This window comes from Taurulus bubalis (genome assembly GCF_910589615.1).
Source record: "Taurulus bubalis genome assembly, chromosome: 5".
Classification (NCBI taxonomy): domain Eukaryota; kingdom Metazoa; phylum Chordata; class Actinopteri; order Perciformes; family Cottidae; genus Taurulus; species Taurulus bubalis.
The window spans coordinates 14,739,981-14,764,961 of record NC_136593.1 but is presented as its reverse complement, the minus strand read 5'-3'; the positions used below and the strand labels follow the sequence as shown (position 1 = coordinate 14,764,961).

Here is a 24,981-nt window from a genome sequence, read left to right as displayed (position 1 = left end):
TCATGGTGTCTGTGACCATGATCACTGGGACTATGGATGTATTACATTTATTTATTCATATAATAAATAAATGATAACATTCCAATATGAATGAAAACACAGACAAGTGAGTCACATGACAGGACACCATCACACTTCTATTCATATGTATCACATCAGTTTGGCAGGGGTCATTTTGGGGAACACTTTTGCTTTGTTTAAATGTCAGATAGGCTTTAAAGTAGCCATCAGTCCAAGTCAAACTGGAATTTGTGCATCTGACTGATACTGGTAATGTTGACAGTGTGTACTCAGTTGTTCATACGTCTCAACCCATGGTACTTAAAACCGGGGCAGTTTCTGTTCTTAGATAAAATATCACCTATTTAATCTGCGACAGTGAACTTCATTAGTGTAACTCATATTATTATTATTATTATTATTATTATTATTATTACAATGACCTCTCCTCCCTTAGAGCTGTAGCTGGATAATTAGGGTGGGCTGAGAGAAGGATCCTGCCCAGCACTTCCCAGATGACTATAATGACTTATTATTCTCCTGAGACTCAGCTCATTCCTTCCTATAGCTCTTACAGGAAAGTGCCATTATCAACTCCTATACTTGGGATATTGTTTTTATGCGAGTGCTGTTTAAATATTGAGATGTGGAAAGTACTGATTTATCAATAATACTCTTTAATCTAACCTCTTCTAGCTGCTTATTGAGGGTTGAAACTTGTTCAGCTGAGCCGGCTGTCTGTAGACGACCTGCCACTGCCACCTAGTGGTGCCTCTATGGGCCTGCAGCATCACAGCCTCTGCTGAGGATTTGCCTTGACATGTCTGCCTGAGATTATGTCCAGACATGTACCAGTGATTCACACAGGAGGGCTCAATGAGTCACTGGCTGCTCAGGCTCTTATAAAGAGCTGCCCAGTAACACCAGTCTGAGATGCTCTGAAGTTCACATTGAGGATACTTAACCGATTAGAGAAATGGTAAGCCCGATTTATACTTTTAGATTGAGGTAGTACTTAAAAACTTAAACAGCATAACGTCTGCTTCATGTTTTGTTGATTCAGGATGGATTTTTAGGAAAGATTATTTTTTAATTTTCGAATTATTTGGTGGAAAAATTTAGACGTTCATTTATTTTTCATTTACAGAGGGGAAAAATATGATAATTAGAGCTGCTGCCATTAGTTGATTATACAAAAAAAAAGTGGCAGTTATTGATGAGGAAGAGAAAAGTTACAGCTCATCACCACTGTCCCGGCCGGCTGATAATTGATGATGTCCAACAGCAGCTTTTCCAACTAACCGCCGGTCTCCACCCCTGTTTCATGCAGTGTAGAACAATGGCTACTAACAGGCCGATCCTGAGGACCGGCAGCGCCCGAAGAAACCTGTTCGGCCCAGTCGACAGAGAGCAGCTGCAGATGGAGTACCAAGCCGCCCTGCAGAGTGACCTGGAGGAGGCTTGCCATCGATGGGGCTTTGACTTCCTCTCAGATAAGCCTCTGGAGAACAGTGATTTCCAGTGGGAGGAGATGCCAGACACCAAGGTGCCGCTACTCTACAGACCCTGTGTGCTCAGTCTGGGACATGCAGTAGGTCAGAGAGTAGCAGAGGCGGCGGTTAAGCCTGAGGAAGGAGGAAGCGTTGGGCCACCACAGAGGGAGAAGGAGAACACCCTGTGTTCAACAGAGAGATGTACAGTCAGCCAGGAGAACCTGGATGAAACACCAGGGACAAGAGAGAGCACAGGGCTGAAGAGGAGACAGACAAACCTTACAGGTACATATTTAGACATTCCAAGTGTGAATGGGTAGACTTGTGATTTCGTGTGGATTTGCATGAGCTGAATTTCCGGTTCTTTATCTCAACAGATTTCTATCAGGCTAAAAGAAGAGTGGTTGGGATGCCACGCAAATCCGGCGAATGATAAGGTGCCAACATCCCAAGAGAACCACACCCACAGTCCTTCTCTAAGGAAGTCCACTCTCTGCACAGACTCTGCACAGTCCCTCACCAGGAGGTGTTGGACCCAGAGAATCATCTGACAACACAATGGACCTCAGCAATATATCATTGTAACATGTAACTATACGGTTAATTAGGGTTCTGTATTTACTCTGAGGGCGGTTGGGGCTTTTCCCAGTGGTAAGAAGGGGACATTTGAGCAGAGGAGATTAACGGTAATCTCTCAAATCAGTGGATTTATACTCATTTGGACCATGGGGATGCCAAAGTGTTGTCGGACATTTCCTACTGTACATTCCACTGTGCTGCTTCGTCGAGACTCTGTACCTCCAGCCATACGGAGGAATGATGGATGAACACATTACTGTCTACACTTGAAATAGACGTTATGTTGGTTGTAATCATTAATGAGTGGGTGTGAAAACATCTGCAGATTGGTAGAAACTGGTAGAGAATGGATGAAGCCCTTTGGCTCTTTTGTTCAAATACACTATCGCTTTTTTACAATTTTTTCTTTTTCTTTTTGTTAATCATGAGGACTAGAATTTATTTTCTTTGTATAATACTTAATATATTTGGACGGGCAATCCGTTTTTTTCCTTCTTTTTCTACCATCATGTACTCATAGGAAAATGCTTGAAGAGTTTTAATATCCACTGCATGCAGTTGCTTTGCTTTAGATTATTATTGACAGAAGTGCCATCATGTCTTTCCTTCCTTCCATCTGCTGTCTGTCGATTGATTTTCAAAGCAGATCTCCATAAGTGCCGGTCTGGATTCTGACGCGTGTCCAGCACCAGATATTGTAGGTTAGGAGCGTTGCAACATGTCTTTGGAACACTTAAAAACACTTTATTTAGGTTGATTTTTATATATATATATATATATATATATATATATATATATATATATATATATATATATATATATATATATATATATATATATATATATCAGATATGTATCTATATAGTTTAATACAGCACTGTTAAGTAGCATATTGAGAAAATAACATTGCAGTGCAGTATTGTTTCAAGGGCCTCTACGGTACTTTATTTGTTTGGGTATTTGAAGCTCCATAAAAGACAATCGGGAGGAAGTTTTCAGAAGAAAATGTGTTTTTTACTAAGCTAAAGTGCTTTATTCATTTTTTTATTTGGAAGCATAGTGCAATCATAACAGACAATGAGTTATTATCTGCCTCAAATTTTGTTTTTGTTCTTGACACTTATTTATTTTGGTAAATCCTGCTGCTAAGGTTAATTTGAATGATGTCAAACAGGTCACTGTGATGCTAATTCTCACAAACAGACAGTTTAGAAATGTTTACCGCTTCAAATACAGCGCCAAGCAAATAACAGCATTACCCTAAACAATAAACGCACTTCTGTTTGTAGGCGCTTGTGCAGGTCCTACATATTGTTTTATATTAAAAGATACAAATGAAAAGATATATCCTTATTTATTGTGAGATGTTATGTGTTAATTTGGTTTTTGTTTTTGTTATTATGCCAATTCCAATAAAATGTTCAAATCAAACTTCTTGTCAATGTTTCGCTTTATTTGTGTTTTTTATTTGTGGTGGATGATAAACAATTTAAAAACAGTAAGTTTTTAATATTTTATTACACCAATAATATATACCATTGCATCAGTGTATTCATAGTTTAAAGATTATTTTACATCTTAAACTTGAGCAGTGAAGGAATGTACTAAGTATATTCTATACATATACATTCTATAAGTATATTCTATACACATGTAGTACTTATATATAAGTACTACACTTAAGGTCAATTATGTTCTTTACTGTACTTTACTTGAGTAACTGTACTTTTTACCTCATTACATGTATTTGAAGCCTGCAGACAGTTACTCTGCAGTGAGTGCACAAAACTAATGATCATCTTTATAGAGATTAAACATAATGTAGTTAAAATTCACTCCAGTTCGACTAGCAGCATCAGTAAAATGCTACTTTCACATTAATGTGCCAGTTTGCTGATGATACTTGTGTACATACTTTGACGTTTGAATAGATAACTTTCTGCAAAGTAAAACTTCTAAAAACTTCCGCTACTGCACTTTTATGCAACACCGTGTCAGTGGATGAACGTTTATTTTCTTCCATCTTTGAAATGTATTTCAGGTTTACCTCCCAGACGTTGACGGCCTTCTGTCTGTGGATGGTCTCCCTCCACGGACACGCATGCCAGCACAGAGAGAGATTTTAAATTGTGCGAATACAAGCTGTCCTGAGCAGCTCAAACAGGCTTCTGTTGTTGTAACACTTTGCTTTCCTCCTCTGTGAAGAAGGTAAATTAAGAGAGTGAGTCACCGCTCAGGCAGACACTGTGTACTTTGGCGCCACATCACTGCAGCCCCACATCAGCATGCACACCGGGTGCATGTGTTTGTGTTGAGGGTTTATGGGATGAAGGGCCCGGAGCAGGCCCTGCTGTGCTCCCTCTCCTCTCCCCTCTGGCCTCAGTGGAACAGAGGCACCTGCACGCCTGCGCTAAGCTTCTCCCATCCCCCGCCCATCCCCTCCATCATCTGTCCCTTAGCTCCCACATCCATTATAGGCCAGGACAGCTAGCATTTGCATTTAGACTGAGAGAGAGAGAGAGAGAGAGAGAGAGAGAGAGAGAGAGAGAGAGAGAGAGAGAGAGAGAGAGAGAGAGGGAGCATATGACACAAAGGAGAGAGAGAGGGAGGAATATATCAGTGCATTAGAGGGAGAGGGCGAGAGGAGGGAGACAGAGCGAGAGAGAGAGAGTGAGAGAGAGAGTGAGAGAGAGAGAGAGGGGGGAGGCTGCAGATATCGATGGCATTAACAATGGAGCGTTAGGATCCAGTGAAGTGATAGTCAGCCATAGAAAGGCTGGGGGTAAAGATATTTGAGGAGGGGGGCTCCTCCTCGGTGAGCTCTGGGGGAGGAGGAGGAGGCAGGAGGAGGAGGATGGGCCTCGAACACAGACTTGCAATGGCACTGCAAAAATTGGATTAAAGCAGTATGGTAACGTTTCTAATTTAATTTATTGCTGTGCTGCTTGTGTCTCATCCTCATGTGTTCGCATCCACGCGTGTTGACATCCATCGGCCGTCTCTCATGTCACAGTGTGTCCTCCTGCCGAGGGAAGAAGAGACGGGCATGCCCCGTCCTTTTTTTTTATGCCATAGATACCTATCATCCATCCTCATCACAGCCTTCTCTTCCGACCTCCAGGGCTCCTTTTTTTTTAATTTTTTTGATCCATCGCCGGATTCATCCCCGTTAGATTTGACCATCTGCTCCGTGTTGTTTCCTGTTGTTTGTTTTTTCACCCATATATACCGCCGGACACTGCACCTCCCTCCTCGTGTGAGCCATTGCTTATAGCTGCTGCATACGAGTCTCACTTCTGTGACAAGACCGGGGAATTGATAAACCACCAGGGACTGCGCTCATCTGTTTTCCTCCATCCATTACAATGTGGTTGTAACCTACTTTGTTTATACATAAGGTAACACTGCCCGCCTTGCTGATTTATTATAGCACGAGGAGCGCGTGCTCCGAGCACACTGTCACGCAATTAAAAGACAAATAAATCCTCTGCACCGTCCCGTCTGGAGAAATTAGAGCAGCGCTATGAGATTTCTTGTTGTCATGTGTCCGTCTGAGCCCATGTTTGCAGGGTCTGATTACACCGTTTTGACGTCAGGCAGAGAGGGTCATTAACCATCCCGCCATCTGCCAAGATGCACATATAGATAGCCTACATACAAGGGAAATCCCTCAATTTCAATCAATCAGATGGAATGAAACAGAACACACGGATATTTACAATATAGAGCCTTTAAACTTAGACTACAACATACATGTAATCATCATTCATCATCAACTGTACCATGCAGGGTGTTCCTCGTATACCGTGTGCATTTTTTAAATGCAGTTTTAAAGTAACTTGTTTGGTGAAGCAGAGTTTCTGAGGCTGTGCAGAGCAGGAAGCAGACTAATTATATATCATCTAATTAATGCATGATGGCCTTTCAATGTACTCTCTAATGCCTCCACCAAATCAATTATAGGCATCATTGACTATATCTCATTTTAGAAGCCAACGTGATTAACAGGTTATTTATTTGCATGCATTTTGATGACTCCTCTGCTGAATCGCCACCTTAACGTGGTGGAGGAGTTTGAGTGGCTCAGTGATCCTGGGAGCTATGTTGTCTGGGGCGTCAGCCCCTGTTAGGGTCTCCCAAGGCAAACAGGTCTCGGGGGAGAGCCCAGACTAAGAGCGGTTCAAAAAACCCTGATGATTTACGGCCCACGGAATGACACTACCTCGCCCGGACAAGGGAAACCGGGGCACCCTCCCGGAGCCAGACCCGGGAGGGGAGCTTGACAGCGAGCGTCTGGTGGCCGGGCTTTCACCCATGGGGCCCGGTCGGGCTCAGCCCGAAAAAAGATCATGGACCAGCAACCCTGTGAACTCACCACCCGCGGGGGGAAGCATCGGGGTCAGGTGCTATGCAGACCGGGCGGCGGGCCAGGCAGGAGACCTGGGCGAGCCGATCGCCTGCAGCATAGACTAGCTCTAGGGACGTGGAACGTCACCTTGCTAGCGGGGAAAGAGCCGGAGCTGGTGCAGGAGGTGGAGCGGTAACAGCTAGATTTAGTTGGGCTCACCTCCACGCACAGCATGGGCTCTGAAACCAAGCTCCTGGAGAAGGGTTGGACTTTGTCCTTTTCTGGAGTTGCCCTGGGTGAGAGGCGCCGGGCAGGAGTGGGGATACTCACGAGCCCCCAGCTGAGCGCCGCTATGTTGGAGTTTTCCCCGGAGAATGAGAGGGTCGCCTCCCTGCGCCTACGGGTTGCGGGGAGTAAGGCTCTGACTGTTGTTTGTGCTTATACACCGAACAGCATTTCGGAGTATCCGGCCTTCTTGGAGTCGGTGGGAGGGGTCCTGGAAAGGGCGCCGCCTGCCGACTCCATAGTTCTCCTGGGAGACTTCAACGCTCACGTGGGCAATGACAGAGAAACCTGGCGGGGCGTGATTGGGAGGAACGGCCTGCCCGATCTAAACCCGAACGGTGTTTTGTTGTTGGACTTCTGTGCTAGCCACAATTTGTCCAAAACAAACACCATGTTTGAGCATAAGGTGGCTCATAAGTGTACCTGGTACCAGAACACCTTAGGCCGGAGATCAATGATCGACTTTGTAGTCGTAGCATTTGATCTGCGGCCGCATGTCTTGGACACTCGGGTGAAGAGAGGAGCAGAGCTGTCAACTGATCACCACCTGGTGGTGAGTTGGATCAGATGGCGGGGGAGTCGGCTAGAGAGACCTGGCAAGCCCAAACGTGTAGTGAGGGTGAACTGGGAACGTCTGGCAGAGGATACTGTCCAGGAGGTCCTCAACTCCCACCTCCGGAAGAGCCTCTCACACATCCCGAGGGAGGCTGGGGACATGGAATCCGAGTGGACCATGTTCAAATCCTCTATTGTGCACGCGTCCGCTAGAAGCTGTGGCCAGAAGGTCATCGGTGCCTGTCGTGGCGGCAACCCGAGACTGCTGACCCGGACTGTGGATATCGTCGGGCGGTGGAAAGAGCACTTTAAGGAACTCCTAAACCCGGCCAACATGTCCCCTGGAGAGGGGGCAGTGCCTGAAGTCCTTGGGGTGGATGCACCTGTATCCCTGGCAGAGGTCACTAAGGTAGTCAAAAAGCTACTTGGTGGCAGGTGGCAAGGCGCCGGGGGTGGATGAGATCCGCCCTGAGATGCTGAAAGCGCTGGAAGCTGTTGGGCTGTCTTGGCTGACACGCCTTTACAGTGTCGCATGGGGGTCGGGAACAGTGCCCATGGACTGGCAGACCGGGGTAGTAGTTCCCATCTTCAAGAAGGGGGACCGGAGAGTGTGCTCGAACTATCGTGGTATCACACTGCTCAGCCTCCCGGGAAAAGCTTATGCCAGGGTGCTGGAAGGGAGGCTCCGACCGATTGTCGAACCTCAGATTCAAGACGAACAGTGCGGATTCCGTCCCGGCCGTGCAACAGTGGACCAGCTCTTTACACTCGCAAGACTACTGGAGGGGTCCTGGGAGTTCGCCCAACCAGTCTACATGTGCTTTGTAGACCTGGAGAAAGCTTTCGACCGGGTCCCTCGGGGCGTTTTTGTGGAGGGTGCTGCGGGAGTATGGGGTGCCAGACCCGTTGGCACGGGCCATCCGGTCTCTGTACGCCTGCAGTAGGAGCTGTGTTTGCATCCTCGGTAATAAGTCAGACACGTTCCCGGTGGGTGTTGGCCTCTGCCAGGGCTGCCCTTTATCACCGGTCCTGTTCGTGACTTTCATGGACAGGATATCTAGGCACAGCCAGGAGGCGGAGAGGATCCAGTTCGAGAGTCTCGGGATCGCCTCTCTGCTGTTCGCGGATGATGTGGTCCTGTTTGCCTCCTCGGACCGTGACCTCCAGCATTCACTGGGGCGTTTTGCAGCCGAGTGTGAAGCGGCAGGGATGAGAGTTAGCACCTCCAAATCTGAGGCCATGGTGCTCTGCCGGAAACCGGTGGATTGCTCCCTCCAGGTGGGGACAAACTGCCCCAAGCGAAGGAGTTCAAGTATCTCGGGGTCTTGTTCACGAGTGAGGGTAAGGTGGAGCGGGAGATCGACAGGCGGATCGGTGCGGCTGCAGCAGTAAAACAGGCGCTGTACCGGTCCGTCTTCCATTTACTGGTCGGTCTACGTTCCAACCCTCACCTATGATCACGAACTCTGGGTCGTGACCAAAAGAACAAGATCTCGGATACAAGCGGCCGAAATGAGCTTCCTCCGTAGGGTGGCCGGGCTCAGCCTTAGAGATAGGGTAAGGAGCTCGGACATCAGGGGGGAGCTTGGAGTCGAGTCGCTGCTCCTTCGTGTCGAAAGGAGTCAGCTGAGGTGGTTCGGGCATCTAGTCAGGATGCCTCCTGGACGCCTCCCATTAGAGGTTTTCCAGGCACGTTCAACTGGTAGGAGACCCCAGGGAAGACCAAGGACACACTGGAGGAATTATATCTCCCGGCTGGCCTTGGAACGCCTCGGGGTCCCCCAGAATGAGCTGGAAAGTGTTGCGGGTGAGAGAGAAGCCTGGGTCAGCCTGCTGAACCTGCTGCCACCGCGACCCAACCCCGGATAAGCGGATGAAAATGGATGGATGGGTGGATTATTTTGATGAGTCTTTTCTAGAAGTTTCCTCCCTACAAACTCTGTCGTTTATATTCTAAGCATAAAGAAAATATGGATCAAGTTAAGAGAGTATTATTTTTCTCAGTTAAGCTGATCAGCATTTGTTGATTTTCCAAATGCATTTATTGAAGAAAAAAAGCTGCCCTAATTAAGTCAAAATGAATATCTGTTCATTGTTCATTTTGAACTGGACACTTGAATCCTCATATTTGTTGAGTTGTATGTTTTGCATGTTCAGGTAACCTGCTATTCTTGAAAAAAATGAATTAAAGTTGTACCAATTGAACACGTTGTCGAAAGTATTTTCCCTATAATTAGTTATAATGTGTTCTAATGTGGTGTCTAAGTAGTTAGGAAGTTATTGAGAAATTATTGAGTTGTAAATGAAAGCCTAACTACTTTAGAAAGGCCCAAAACTAATAAGTAACGCAGAGCTTAGTTTGGCTGTTTTGGCACTATCAGATGGACATTCCACCTAAATTTGAGATTGACAGGAAAGCTTTTTTGAAAAAGAAAGCACAAATCATTACAACCAGGATGCAACACTTGGCCTTTCACTGTGCCTGTTACTCAAAATAATCTTCCTTTTTACTTTGACTTGAGTAGATTCCAATACATGTTGATGTTCCTTCTTCTTGAGTAAAGTCGTGTCAATAATACGCCCCTGTGTATTGTAGTACTCTCTCCTCCCCTGATTACCTCCCCCTACCCTCTCGTCCCCTCAGCTGGACAAGAGCGAGGTGGCATCTCTAGGCCTACCCTCCACCACCAGCCATGGCGGCTCTGACAGTAACATCAGTGCGGACGGAGCGCCGCAAGCAGCAGCAGCGGCGGCATCAGCCTCAGCAGCATCAGCATCAGCATCAGCATCAGCGTCTGGGGTCATGGCCTGTGGGGGTGCAGAGGGTTTTGGGGTTGGCGAGCCACAGCGGACACGTGCTGCCTTGGAGCATCTGCAGCAGAAGGTCCTGAAGGTCACCGAGCAGATTCGCATTGAGCAGGAGGCCCGTGACGACAACGTTGCAGAGTACCTGAAGTTGGCCCACAACGCAGACAAACAGCAGGCGTCCAGGATCAAGCAGGTGTTTGAGAAGAAGAACCAGAAGTCAGCACAGACCATCGCACACTTGCACAAGAAACTAGAGCACTATCACAAGAAGCTAAAGGAGATAGAGCAGGTAGGTGAGCAAGTGTGTGTGTGTGTGTGTGTGTGTGTGTGTGCAGTGGATGAACATGTGATGTCTTTGTGTGCAGCTGTTTTTGTGCTGTGGCTGTTTTGAATAATTATCTCAAGGCTGACTCAAACAAGTGTTGAACTATATCTGTGAGGACAGTTGTGTCCAAATATAGACTGATGATTCTCATCTCCAAAACCAATGCATCATCCTTTGTCTCACCTTAATCCTCCACAGGGCCTGCTCTCCTCATCTATCTTCCTACAGTTCTCTCCCTTAACCTAATCTCTCCTGCCTTTTGAGATCCTCCACTTTTCTGCTTCCTCATTTCTCTTCCCTCTCTACAGAATGGACCGGCCCGGCAGCCTAAGGATGTCCTGCGGGACATGCAGCAGGGATTAAAGGACGTTGGGGCTAATGTTCGTGCTGGGATAAGTGGTTTTGGAGGTGGAGTAGTTGAAGGGGTCAAAGGTGGAGTAACTGCCCTCACTCACACAGCCGTGGTCTCCAAGCCGAGGGAGTTTGCCAGTCTCATCAGGAACAAGTTTGGCAGCGCAGATAACATCGCTCACCTGAAGGACTCACTTGAGGACGGAGTCGGGGGCCATTCAGAGGACACCCTGACACCTCGTGCACTGAGTGGAAGTGCCACTCTGGTCTCTAGCCCAAAGTACGGCAGCGACGACGAGTGCTCCAGCGCCACGTCCGGCTCCGCAGCAGGCAGTAATTCAGGTGGTGCAGGGGGAGGAGGGGGACTTTTGGGTCCAACCATGGGGAGCCCTAGACTGGATGGACACCACCACCACCACCATCACATGCACAGCTCCTGGGACTCTCTTCTTGAGGGCCTGCAGGAGATTAAAGCTAGTCAGGCGCACATGGAGGACGCCATCGAGGACATGAAGGGTCAGCTGCAGAGTGATTACTCCTACATGACACAGTGCCTGCAAGAAGAAAGATACAGGTACACAAAAAAACAGTCCTCACATGTAGTTCACTTGAAATACAAGACTGGCAATACTTTTTTCAACCACACATCTCTCAGCTTGTCCGTACTTTTATCCCGCGGCCCATTTGTTCCTCCTCAAGATAGAAATATTTCAAAAGAGTAAGATATATATAATGTTTTTTTTTTAAACATAATAATATACTTTCACAGCTGGACATTGTAGTTTTTAACAAATGTTACTCAAACAAGAGTAAATAGCGAATTGCTGGGGACTATTTTCATTTGCGGATTAATACACTTTTGGTGTCCTTGCAAGTAATTACACGCGCGTGTTTGTACTGTACATTCAGGTATGAGCGACTTGAAGAGCAGCTGAATGACTTAACGGAGCTACACCAGAATGAGATGACTAACCTTAAACAGGAGCTCGCCAGCATGGAGGAAAAGGTCGCCTACCAGTCCTACGAGAGAGCAAGAGACATTCAGGTAAAATCTGATACATTGTTTCGAACATTTAAACCCTTAAAACTGGGCTTCAAATCACAAGTGTTTCTTTCTGATGTTAAATATCCTTAGTTGTCCTTAATTAGGAGAACCGTAAAAAAAACTCAGTGATAATGACACACAACCCACAAACTGTCACTAGTTTCTGATTAAAATGTATCAAAACCCTGCAAAAAGATTGAAATATTTTATGTGAGATAACCAAAACCCTTCTACCTTTGGCAGAAAAGGATATGTTAATTTATGATAAAAATCTGATTGGGAGTTGCCAGGGCCTTTAATACACTGTATACTCTCTCTCTCTCGCTCTCTCTCTCTCTCTCTCTCTCTCTCTCTCTCTCTCTCGATATATATATATATATATATATATATATATATATATATATATATATATGTGTGTGTGTGTGTGTGTATACAGGAGGCGGTGGAGTCGTGCCTGACTCGCATCACCAAGCTGGAGCTGCAGCAGCAACAGCAGCAGGTCGTCCAGTTGGAGGGAGTGGAGAACGCCAATGCTCGAGCTCTGCTGGGAAAACTCATCAACGTCATCCTGGCGCTCATGGCCGTGCTGCTGGTTTTCGTCTCCACTTTGGCCAACTTCATCACCCCGCTGATGAAGACCCGAGCCCGGGTGGCCGCCACCGTGCTGCTGACCTTGCTCCTGTTCGTCCTGTGGAAGCAGTGGGACTTTGTGGAGCCGTGGCTGCTGCCCAGCTGAGCTCCCTGAGAGAGACTCCAGTGGGGACCGGAGTCACAAACTCAGTCACAAACCCACTGAAGAGACCATAATAGAATGAGGGCCTCTGTACTTGTTCCCTTCGAGTGTGAACGTGGAGCGTCTGAGGACAAAACATGGCACTTTTGGATGGATCTGGAAGGGATCTGGCCTGCAGAGAGTGTTGAGAGCTGTTTACAGTGAAAAGGAACAAAAATGCTCTGCTTGCCAGTTAAGGCACAGAAGACATCATCTCATCTCGCCCCAAATCTGTTGGTGTTGATGACCAATCATCGATTACATTGCTGTCACCAAAAACTGAGTTTCTTGCGAGAAATCTTTGGATCGTCTTTTTCTAAATATTTATGATACATAAATTACAAAGACTAGAGCAACTTAATAATTAAAAATGCTGATCATGTTCGCCTTCATGTTGAAGCTATAGTATATTTGAGAGGAAAAAGTTGTTTTCATGAATGTTATTGCTCATGCATGTCCTCTTATGTGCACTAAGATGCATCTAGCATGAGTTAACAGTTCATTAATGACTAAATACATCTTCTTTAACTGCCGCCTTGCTGTCTGAAATACAGTGCAGATATGTTGTATCTCAACTCGGTGTCACTGGTTTGTTTCACATCCTGTTCAAGCAGTGCTTTTTTCTCTCTTTTTGTCTTTTTTTCAAATCGAATGAACTGATTAAAAAAAGCTGCTGATATCTGCGACAAATTCACCGTAATAATTCAACCATGTACAATCTGTTCTGTCCATAAATGCTGTTTCATAATCACTATTGTAGAACAGATACTATCCAGTGTCAAATTAATGGCATGTCAAATTGTATCAACGTTTATATCCAGTTTGCAAAAAAAAATTATTGCTGTTTTATTAAACAATGTAAGAAATAAATGATTTCATATGTTAGGCTGACCTTGAATATATCCAGACACTTTTTGACTGAAATGTTGTTGGACTGGGTTAGAGAGCAACACCTTCCATCTCTTATAAATTATGGTACTACCTTCTAATTAGGCATTTTTTGTCACAAACTTGTTTCATCAATAGTTAATGAAATATTTTCTAGAGCTATATAATTTTGTTTAAGGCCATTAATAAGAGCACCTTGTTTGAAAAATCCCTGTGTTGATACACTTTGCGGTGTAGTGTGACAGTTTACGAAATGCTCTTTGAAATACAAATAAGTATTGCTTTAAAAGTACAGCTGAAACAGCAGTACAGTTAAATGCTAATCTTCTAATTAGCATTTAGCTAAAATGCTAAGCAAAGACCAGTAGTCAGTGAATTGATGCCAAATGTACCTGGAGTTTGAGAACATGAGCTAACATTAGCAGTAACCCTCATGTGTACTCACATGAACAACAGCACAATGTATTGCTCAAGAAGTGTTTTCAGTTGTAAGAGGAAGAATGTGTTATTTCTTCTCTTCAAAGTTGCAGTCTCACTTTACAGACAATCGCAGTCTCATAACAACAGAGGGAATTAATAAAATATTACAAACAAAACATTGTAAACATCAAACAAATTCAGGATTTGATTTGTGAATGAAAAACTAACATTTATTGATGGGTTAAAACCCATCATGGTACATTGTAAGAAAGATAAATAATATTCAGAGATTATTTTGCATATTTTACATTTAATGTCCTCCCATCATATTTCTGAAGCCGATTACAGTTATTCTCCGTTTCAAATCTTTAAGAAAGCATTATAGAAGCAGAATTAATAAATCATCCGTGCATCCATCTGCTAATCCTGTGATTTATTTCAGTTCCACTTCATCGTATATGTTATGCTAAATGTGTGAAATTTATTAATGTACACTGACCACGTATGTATCCTCTTTTAATGCGGTCAACATAGATGTTGCAGGCATTATGATGGCTAAGTGAGTGAAGCTCCATACACCATGCTCATGACCTGAGCCTCCATCTATTAGTTTAGACAAATGGCCACGCTGAAGAGACCAGACGCTTTAAAATAAATACAACCCAAGAATTGTTTCAAATTTGTTTTGTCTTTTTAATAATCACTGTCTGGTAAAATCCATATGACCATTACATTTATGACAGGTATTCTTACAGTACAAGACAGAACTCAAAGGGATCAGAGCCGGTGGCATGGCCACACCTGACCACTGAAAAGTAAGACATTCATCGTCATTAGATTGTTTCAACTTTTACAGAGTTCACAAATGTAATTTGCGTTTGACTCGTATCAAACGCAACAGTTTTTCTTGATTACCTAGCAAATTCTAAAGACCTTGATAGAAACAGCAGAGTAGAAAAAAAAAAATTGTATAACAAGCAGAAGAATTCCTGATTTTATCTTAATTTCCTGTCAAGATGCAAGATGTACAATATATTGCTTTCAGGTGCTCAACTCAAAATGGGTACTCCAACACATTCTTCTTTCTCGCAGTCTGCCCTTTCACTCATTTCTCCTGCAGCTAAAACCTGGGCCCAGACTACCTCACTGTTACACCACAGGGGGAGCTGCCATTTTAACAAGATACAGGAGCCTAAAGATGAACAATCACAAAGATAGGACCAACAATAGTAGCCCCTCCTCAAAAGTGCAGCTTGCCATCACTCATCATCAATCAAGCATTTTTTATGAAAGTGAAACATAGAATGACTACAAAATAAACTAAAACTATTCCCGTTCACTTGAGAGCGCAGGCCAGAGGCCTTGAGCCTAAGACACAGTATCCAGTCACAGCAGTACAATTGAGGAGAGGACATGACAAACAACACAGGGATGAGCATTCAAAGTTTCCATGACTGACATTTCACGATAATTAAAAAAGTTGAACAGGAGGCGACACGGAGTCTGGACTTTAGTCCCTAGATTCATTTAATTCAAGTGGAACTACACAATGATGTTGAAAGAAGTACCTCTTATAATATTTAGTGCATTGGCTATCAAATGTACGGTTACATATAAAATGCACATTAACAACATTATTGAGAGAAATGCTCTAAAATCCAGAATCCATGTGGCCTTTAAATGTGAAATGCTGTTTCAGGAGAGCGCCTAATTGGTTCCAGACTCAACAGACATGAGCCCGATTGAATTTGAAAACACGGACACACAACGTGGTGTTCAGCAGGACAGAGTCGGACCTGCTCCCACAGTCTTCGGGCCATTAACCGATATGCTGGTCCCACAGGCCAAAAAAAGCTGTGGCCTCATTTATGAAAATGTTTTTGATTTCTTTCTTCTTTAAAAACAAACATGATCCAAAGCCAACCATTAGAACATGTAGATTTAAATGATTTTCCTTTAATTTAGTGGCAACATTACAGTGTGTGTACCATTAAGTATAATTTTTCCTCATCTGGATTATGCTGCTAAAATATTCACCTTGACTGATGATTGTGGCTGTCCTACTGCCCCCGTTGCCATCTTTTTTTAGTAAATCAATTCAAAGCAATTGCTTGGTGACACCCGGGAAAACGTTTTCATAAATGCAGCCTTAAAGTTGCCCAAACAGGTCGACATCACAGCGAGAGGTACCTAGGCAGACCTCTGGGTATAGAAGAGGATATAGGCCTGAGTGTTGCACACTTCCTCCACACTGCAAACCTTCATCTCAGAGTCATTACAGTGGACCCAGAAACCTGTAGATACAAACACAAAAGCGGTTATCAACAGAACCACAGGACTTCATAGTTTGGTCTGAATCCAGCCGCGTCTCTTCCTCACCTCCTTCTGTATTGTAGCAGTATGCGGTGTAGTGCCCTGAGCCAAAGCCTTTCCCATGATGCATCACAACAGCAGACAGATCATAAGTGTAGCCTCCTCTGTGGACAGAGTGACCTGAGCCTGTGCAGCAGTATGGTTTGATGTTCAGAACCTGGTCAAAGGCCACGTGGACGCCGATTTTCTCCCTATGGTTCCGCCCAGACCATCTGCCACAAACAGGGACGAGTCAGCCTCACAAGCGCCACGATAAACATACACGCTCTTGCACTCAAGCACTCGGATTTCAGTGACAAAATAAACAATGAAATGAACAAGACTTGGTTTCTCAAAGCGTTTTAAAGTTATTGAACAGTAAACATGATGAGAAACTTACCTGAAGCGTTTGAGGTGCAGCCGTAGAACCTGAGGTAAACGGTAGATCAGAAGCTGCTTACGAGCCTCTGACAGAACTAAGGGCTTGTGGGATGATTTCCGTCTTCTTTCTAGCAAACCATGACACAATGAACTGGTAAATTAATCCACAATCAATTCAAATGATTATCCCTGATGCTTCTTTTTTTTTTTTTTACAATATACTTTCTTACAATATACCTTGAAAGCAAAGAAAAATATTTTGTGTAGTTTTAGTCAATGCCTTCTCCAAGGCTGTGAACAGTTAACACTCCTCACTCCACCTACGTGTCATTGTCCTGCTGGAGGCGCTGCCTCTCCGTCAAAACTGAATTAATTTTCATACAACCATTTTGTACATGGATTTATTTAAGTCAGTTTTTCTAATTTAAATTCATATCATAAACTAAATTTCTCTGGGCACTAAATCCTGCATTCAAAGTCTAATATCCTTTTCCGATGGAGGGATGGAACTTTATTTGAATAAGTTTGTGGCACACATCATTATTAACAAAGCCATTTGTTAGACATGTTTTATTTTTTATTCATATGCATGGCTTCAAAAGACTGATGCAGGTTTTAAAATCTAATGTTAAATTGTGGGCAGGCATCCTGAATTAATTCAGATTTATCCAACTTCAGCTGTAGAGGGCAAATCTTAACAGATAAAAAATGAAAAATGTTGTTTTGAAAATGTTTTTAAACCTCGCTACCTTTGCATTGTATTAAACAGTGTACTCACTGTTGCAGTGGTTGCAGGCATAGATGCTGCCTTCGAGAGCCTCCATTTCCGTAAACTTGGACAGCATCTCAGTGAGGGTGCAGCTGCGCTGGTAAGCTGTAGAGCCTGAGCCTTTGTCTATGCTGTGGTATCGCTCTGGAAACTCCAAAGACAAATCCCAGAATGGCTCAACCGTGTTAGACTTGTGCTTACAGGACAGACACGTCACCTAAAAGACACAGCGAGAAGAGAAACAGGTGAGTAGTGATGGTTGTTGATGACTCCCAGTCTTCATCTAAATTCTAGAAATTAATTGTATGATTGTACAATACCATGAGATGAGTAATAGAATGTCTCGCAAGTGATTATTGTTGTATGGCTGTATCATTAGCCAATACATCACTGTGGAACAGATTATTTGGTAAAGATGCAGCATCTTTCTTGAGTGATATTAAAAATGAATGTCTATTTTTTTGTCTTCAATATTATCTCACTTATAAGGAGGAGTTTTAAAATAACCTTAACGGTGTGAGTCTAAAGCTTTGGGACATGGTACTCATATTATAAAGTGTTTGTAGGGGCACATCTTTCATGTCTCACCTGGCTGAGGAGCTGCCCATGAAAGATGGTGTTGAGAACCTTCAGCACTTGCTTGGATAGTTTCCTCTTTGTGATGGGGATAACTATCCTGCGTTTGGACCCCTCTGTGTCCAGCTCCTGCTGCACCTTGTCCAGCAGCTCACACAAGAACTCTTGGGCGTCCTGCTGGTCGTACCCACGGAAAGCGGGGATGAGGTTCCACACGGAGTGCAGCATGGCGAACGGAGACACTAAAGACCACCGGCCTGACCACATGACCCTGAAAAGTGTATGTAACTCATGGCACAGAGACATTTGCTGGCGGGTGGAGCAGCGAGGCTCCTTGGGCTGGACCAACTCTGAAGCCTGTGGGGAAGTTGGGGCACTCTCCTTTTTGCCCGGGGCCAAATTCCAACTGCCTGGTTTCCCCATGCGTCCAAGTGGGCACCCTGACAGTGCTGGGTTACCACCGCTGACTACACCTCCTGTCACACCTTTCATCTCCTGGGAGTTATTGGTCTTGGCCAGCAGCTCCTCAGTCTCACACAGGTCCAAAGTGAGAAAACACTCCCTGAATTTCTGCAGGTGGCTCAGCACTTGCAATATTGAGTTCATGTAACATGTGTTCCCCAAATTGCGCAGACCAGTGACACCTGGAGCGAGTCTCCGGCGGGTTACCGCATGTGTGGAGTAGTACCTCCTCAGTTTAGCAGCTCTGCCATTCTGAGGAGCCTTGCGTGACAGGGGGAGAAGGGAAGGCTTCTTGGGAGGAGGAGGTAGGCGTTCTGGAGGGTCGCGGAATTTGAGAGGAATGAGTGTGATGGTTGAACGTGGCGCCTGAGTAAGAAGCCTTGCACTCTTTCTGGGAGGGACATTGCCTAGCTCTTCCATGAGTCTCCTTTTAACCTCTTTTTTTTGTTTTCTAGCTTCCTCAAGTTTCTCTTGACGCCGATTCTGCAGCTCTTGATGTTTACCAATCCACATCCGAAGCATCTTCCCGAGAAGTGCTTTCCTCCTGTGACGCGAAGCCAACTGCATGGCGGGCTGTGGCCCACCTTCCCAGACCCGGGAGGTGCACTCTCCCCCCGTTGAGGATCGGAGTGAGCGTCTACCTGGGCTGCGAACTGTAGTGAGGGCCCCTCTGAGGAGCTTGAGGTCTCCTTCTGCATTATCATTGAGTACATAGTCTCCACAGGCAAAACAGAACACATCCAGCTCACGCACCTCCATAGCCAGTGGGTGCTGCGACTCCTGAAAGTGTTTGAGTGAGTGCTCCTCCATGAAACGTCCACATGCCACGTGGGAGCACTTGAGGCAGGCCCACACTGAATCGGTGGTGCTGCAGTCCACACAGTGCCATTTTTGTGGATTGAGGATCGAATGGTCGTGGCCCAGACGAAGGCGTCCCACGTGCTTACAACGATCCATCTCTCCCGATACACATGTGGCCTCAGTGATAGGACACACGTCCTGGAACCAAGCAGCACCTCATTCTGGGGGAAGATTTACAGGAAAAAAGGGTTAAGATCTGCTCATACGACCCAGTGAAAAGACTGAGAAACACATATAAAGTCTGAATGGTTCATTGAACAAGTGTGCACGCGCATGCGCACACACAGTACATAAAGTGACAGAAATGTCAAAGGTTTACTTACTGTAAAAGTAGTTTGCTTGATCAGGTTTGGGACAATACATCACAACATCAATGATCACATTGATCACCCATGTCCACCGTCACCACGGTGATCAACAAGAACATTCTGAGAAACAGGGATGAAATCAAATTAATAGTGCATAGTTGGATGTTGGTTAATTACACCAAAAGCTTAAATTAAATATTGAGATGATGCACCACAACTAGGGAATTTAATAAAATAACAATTTACAAAAACAAATAAAAGGTGTTTTCTGAACAGACAAGTCACCAAACAACTAACTCTCTTTCGACTTCAAGGATACCGAGGATGGAAGAGTAGAAACCCACACCAGTATCCACTAGTGTGGAGTAATTAAAGATAACTTGCAATAGTTAACACAGCAAAATGTGGGGTTTCTAAAGTGAACTTCTCTAAAATGTCTGTTTTGATAATCAACTGTATAAAGACATTTAATAGTTTGCACAACAATATCAGATCTGGAGAAATTAGCATGACTGCAAAAGAGCTTCACAAAATGGGGTGTCACAGTTTGACGGATGTTGTGGCAACATGCAAAACCAAATTAACACCATGTGTAAAAACCACTTGATGAATGTGAGACAGGGTTATACAACGCCTTTCTTCTCTTACGTGCTCAGGTTTTTTTCCTGACCTCACAGAGAGCTTGGGCTCCATGCTACACCATTGATAATGTGGTACTGTAAATAATATTGAGCTATACAAATAAACTTCACCCGACCTATGATTATTAATACAGATCACTGACCACCTCTGGAATAAAAACAAAACAAGAGTATGACTGTTATGGTGAAATGTAATACCCGTCTTTAAAATATAACCCTCTCACTGAAACGCAAGTGATTTTGCTTCTCGCTTCTTCTTTTTTTTTAGAGACCATATTTACAGATCTTTCACTGCCAAACTTTGAGGCAGAAATGTTGACATAAAGGAGGATGTCTGTCCATCTCCATTATGTGGTGAACCCATGACATGATCTACCTCGTCAGTATCTGCGCCATTCTCCTTGTGTAAATCCTCCAACACTTTAAAACTACAATGTCAACGAAAAGACACCGTTAACTTGCAAGTCGGTGCAACTGGTTTCTCGACGGTTGTCTTTCCCTCACATCGTGCCATGTTGTGTGTCGCGCCATTGGGAAGTGTCTATTAACGCATGTGACGCCGATATTCACAAAATGTTACAATATCCCCCACTGCATGTGTCCGTGTTTTAAAACCCGTGGCCCGGACAGGAACGGCCGGCTTTTAACGCCATGCTAAGCTACCCCACCAGTATCCCCGTGCTGAGCCAGAACAAAGAGCAGTCGGAGAGCTCTCCAGGAACATCCGATAACTTTGTTGGTCCGAGGCGGCGCAGCCATAAGTTAGCTAACGCCGCTACCCGCTAGCCACGGCAGCTCTGCGGGAGGTTAGCGCTGCCGAGTCGCTCGCTGTCTCTGACGGTGTACTTTATTAAAACACAGAGGACCCAGCAGCTAACAGTTATGTTATTAGCTCGCCACGGTAGCTGCCGTTAGCTACGCGGCTAACGCGTTCGCGGAGGACAGTCGTTAAGTTAACCTCCCGGTTGTTGTGGGTCGCTAACGTCCACTAAGTGTTAACGCCGCGCGGCTTTAGCTCGCTAGCGAACTGCGCCGTTAACCGGTTAAAATAAAAAAAAACTCCCCGGTGACTTTCATCACAGCGAGCCCGGTTAACGAGGTGCACGTTACCACCGGGCCTCGTCTGTGTCCGTTACTACATTTGTAACAATCTGATAACGGAAAAGCTGGGTAACGTTACCATCGCCAAACATCCATCCATCCGGTACACTCACGAGCTGGTTGTTGTCCTCCTCGCAGATTGAACAACCCAACTCTCGATCCGAGCTCAGACCCCGTCGCTCTCATTGGACCGGGGCTGAGCGGTAACCGGGCTCTCATTGGCGGAGAGGCCGAACAACAGGCAGAGGGGTGGACCGTCTGTCCGTCCGTCCACCCCCCGTGCCACATGGAACAATAACCCAGGCGAGACCCGCACATGATCGGGCAAACCGAGGACAACTGGCCGCTGACCTCAGTGTCCCCGAAAAGCCCCGTGTTCGCCACGTGTCAGCTGGTTTGTGGTAATCTGATCAAATGCATTATAGAATGTGTAACTTTTAGGCACAGTATCAGCCGAATAAGGTGTTACCATGCTGTCACGTGGAAGGCACCCAATCTAGATTTAGGGCCTCTTTCATTGATTGTGATTCAGGTTAACACTGGATGAAACTGCATGGTGATAAATACTAATCCTGAACATATTAATAACAATTAATCAGACACCTCCATCTGCCCTACTCTGACTACTCTTTTGTCTATAACTATGTTGTCTTTGATTGTCTCTGTTGTCTTTAATGTCTTTTTTATATGTATCTTGTTTATTGTATATAATATGTATGTGCGATGAGACCTACGTGAAACCGGAGTCAAATTCCATGTATGTGTAAACACACATGGCCAATAAAGCTGATTCTGAAATTAAGAAAACTAAGACTGCCGTCTGCAAAAATATGCATCATCTTTCCCACAAAGTATTCTGACTCCATTCTAACATTATAAAATGGAAATCAGTTTAAAACATGATGTGCACTTTCACGCCCATTATACAGTACTTTGTAGAAGCACCATGGAAGTTTCTGCCAGCGTTTTTTTCGTTAATTTATTCATACTTTCTTCCCTGCAAATCCTCCAACGTAAACGTTATTAGTAACACCTCTGTATCGTGCATACTGATCACTACTGTGTCCAAATAGGCAATTAAAACTGAACAGAGACCTCATCCGTGTCTCCTGTATAATATTTATACAAGTCAAAATCTCTATAATGAAAAGGTCTATTGAATAAACACTGAAATCGGCAGGTCTCTGCACAGATGAAGAGACATCCTTGTGCATTAATCAATACATTTTTTTTCTTTTTCTGTTCAAAGCCTTATTAACTAATCAAACAAAAGCCTTTAGCCAACACCCACTACAGGAAATCTAATAAGATGAACCAACAGAAAAACTATTTATTGCTATATTACTTTCAGCTAAAACGGTCTGTCTAGACTAGAGAAGGTTACAACACCACCAAGAGGGCATTTGAAATATATGTGTATGATTATACAATGATCATCACAATAGAATTGGTCAGAAATACAGAGTCTAGCTTCTGTTCCCCATTAAGTCTATTTCTATTACCCAATAGGAAAGTTTATTGCAATGTTGAGGCTCAAGAAATGGTAAAACAACAACAACAACAGAAAACAGACTTTGAAAAACACCTGGATAACATGCTGATCCACAGGACCAGCGTTAAAGCAACATTAATACAAACATAAAAAAAAGTTCTCTCCGTGGCCACTGATAACTCAACGCACGTTGCTTCCTGGCATTTGCTGTTTACGAAGTTTGTTGAACAACTCCAGGTACTGAGTCATGGTGTCCACGCAGTCTGATGGTGCAAAGAGTCCTTCAGGCTTGGCGGCAAACACAGAAGGCAGTTCGGGGACGCTGGGGCCAAGAAAGGATTGCATGAACTCCTTTGTGAGGTTCCAGCAGTCGCCTGGAACTACACAAGGACAGTACTCCACCTGGGGAAACACACAAAGCGTCAATGCAGCCACAGTGGGAAAGAGTCATGTTTCCACTCTCACTAATATGGATTTAACTACATACCTCTACTGATATCCCTCTGGCACTGGAGCTCATTGTCACAGTACCAACTTTTATCAAGAAGTCACAGTAACGGTATCTAGAACCACGACACTCCACCTTGTGTCCCTTGGCATTTTGAAAGTGACTTTTTAGCTTCACCATGAGAACATCGAAGTTTGCGTCGGCTATCAGGCAGGGTCCGCCTTCAAATAGACCCATACAGCTCAGGGGAGTTTCAGAGTTGTGCATCATGTATAAGAGCTTGGTGGGCTGACCTGTAACAGACGGCAAGAATGACTGTCAGCGGTGTCAGGTAAAGAAGTGTATTCATTCAGGTACTATTATATATATATATATATATATATATATATATATATATATATATTATGTATTACATTTATCTGATGACCTTAGACCAAACAGTTACTTACAGGAAAATGCTTTCCAAGCAAAAATATATAAAACGTTTAAAATATGATTAATTGCTACAGGTTAATGCAGACTTTGAAGTAGTTTAAGTGCATGTAAATACTTAGACAGTGAAAAAACATTATTCTACCATTTCTTACATATATATGCAGTCAATGTTAAATTATTGAATGCAGAATCTTCATGTTTAAGGGACTATTATATTATTTTGGTATTAATAGGAGCACTCAGTCTATTTTAATTATGTTTATAACATCCTCTGTGGCTCTGGAGGGAGGTCACTAAAGATAAAATAAGTCAACTGGGTTTAGGCGTGACACTTTTCATAACAGAAACCCTGGAGTTATAAATTGATGGTTGAAGGTCTTTGGAAGAGTTAGCGAGACAAGGAGGGTATACAGGACGTCACTATTGAGTGGCATTGTGGGAAATGTAGGATTCAGGGTTTGGGAACAATATTATGAACTACAAATCAGGATGTACTGCCTGCTAAATGTTCAGAGACAATCTATCAGAACGATTAGGTTAAATCTCATGCTGAAAGAAAAGGTATATCATTAAATATTACCGCTGACGTTTCCTGTTGCATGGTATGTCTCACAGTCTACCCAGAAGCTGCCCTGCTTCACAGCACCCAACTGCTCCAGTTTCCTGTGCACGATGTCCACTGTCTGCTGCACGCTCTTGCCCTCTGCCACAGGTACCTGGCACACACTGCAGGACAAACACAGCGCCACACGAAGTTAGAAAACACCAGCGCAACCTATAAAGAATGACCGAGGAGCCAAGTAAGAGTTTCTTTTTTAGTCATTATGTGCATGTAAGGTTATGAGAGAGATCTATTTTCATTCACACGGTGCTCTGAAAAATAGATCCAAGTAAGCGATGAAGCGAAGTAACACAAATACATGTGCGATGGGTGACGCGGTTGAATATGCAGTATTTACAATAATTACATTGTTTTCCAAACATTGTTAACATTTTAAATGTAACTAAAACATAAAGTAAGCATCTCACCAAGTAACCCCCATTGCTATTTTGCCTCCGAATGTTTTCTTGGTTGTGGGTCGAGTACTTCCGGGTGCAAAGGGATTCTTCCGCAAGTTAAATCATTATTTAAAATGTTAAACAGACAAGAAACATCCGTGACGATTGATACTGCTGTATATTCACAAATCGGCGACAACAAAAGAGTTTAATGGCAACAAAAACCGCTAACGAGACTCTACATTCCTGTTAGGTTTCGACGTTACGTCACGTAAACTACGTCACTT

At 44.2% G+C, this 24,981-nt stretch overlaps 4 protein-coding genes across 4 annotated transcripts; 2 read left to right on the top strand and 2 right to left on the bottom strand.

Annotated features, from left to right (window-relative positions):
* Positions 1–1,216: 1,216 nt before the first annotated feature.
* On the top strand, positions 1,217–2,305 carry cdkn1a (cyclin dependent kinase inhibitor 1A; the record flags this gene model as incomplete). Its single annotated transcript, XM_079218725.1, has 2 exons — positions 1,217–1,778; positions 1,871–2,305. 2 exons carry the CDS (start codon positions 1,217–1,219, stop codon positions 1,924–1,926), a joined length of 618 nt encoding a protein of 205 aa, XP_079074851.1. The 3' UTR covers positions 1,927–2,305.
* A 4,854-nt stretch (positions 2,306–7,159) lies between these two features.
* Positions 7,160–12,525, top strand: tmcc2 (transmembrane and coiled-coil domain family 2; the record flags this gene model as incomplete). Its single annotated transcript, XM_079218724.1, has 5 exons — positions 7,160–7,216; positions 9,905–10,357; positions 10,702–11,318; positions 11,654–11,789; positions 12,226–12,525. 5 exons carry the CDS (start codon positions 7,160–7,162, stop codon positions 12,523–12,525), a joined length of 1,563 nt encoding a protein of 520 aa, XP_079074850.1.
* Positions 12,526–16,059: 3,534 nt separating this feature from the next.
* usp49 (ubiquitin specific peptidase 49) lies at positions 16,060–19,366 on the bottom strand (the record flags this gene model as incomplete). The annotated part of the gene is made up of 5 exons (XM_079218473.1): positions 16,060–16,163; positions 16,249–16,454; positions 16,622–16,730; positions 17,381–17,588; positions 17,960–19,366. The coding sequence occupies 5 exons, from the start codon at positions 19,364–19,366 to the stop codon at positions 16,060–16,062; spliced, it is 2,034 nt and encodes a 677-aa protein (XP_079074599.1).
* A 3,004-nt stretch (positions 19,367–22,370) lies between these two features.
* Positions 22,371–24,738, bottom strand: med20 (mediator complex subunit 20; the record flags this gene model as incomplete). Its single annotated transcript, XM_079218723.1, has 4 exons — positions 22,371–23,214; positions 23,300–23,553; positions 24,276–24,421; positions 24,725–24,738. 4 exons carry the CDS (start codon positions 24,736–24,738, stop codon positions 22,993–22,995), a joined length of 636 nt encoding a protein of 211 aa, XP_079074849.1. The 3' UTR covers positions 22,371–22,992.
* Positions 24,739–24,981: the final 243 nt, after the last annotated feature.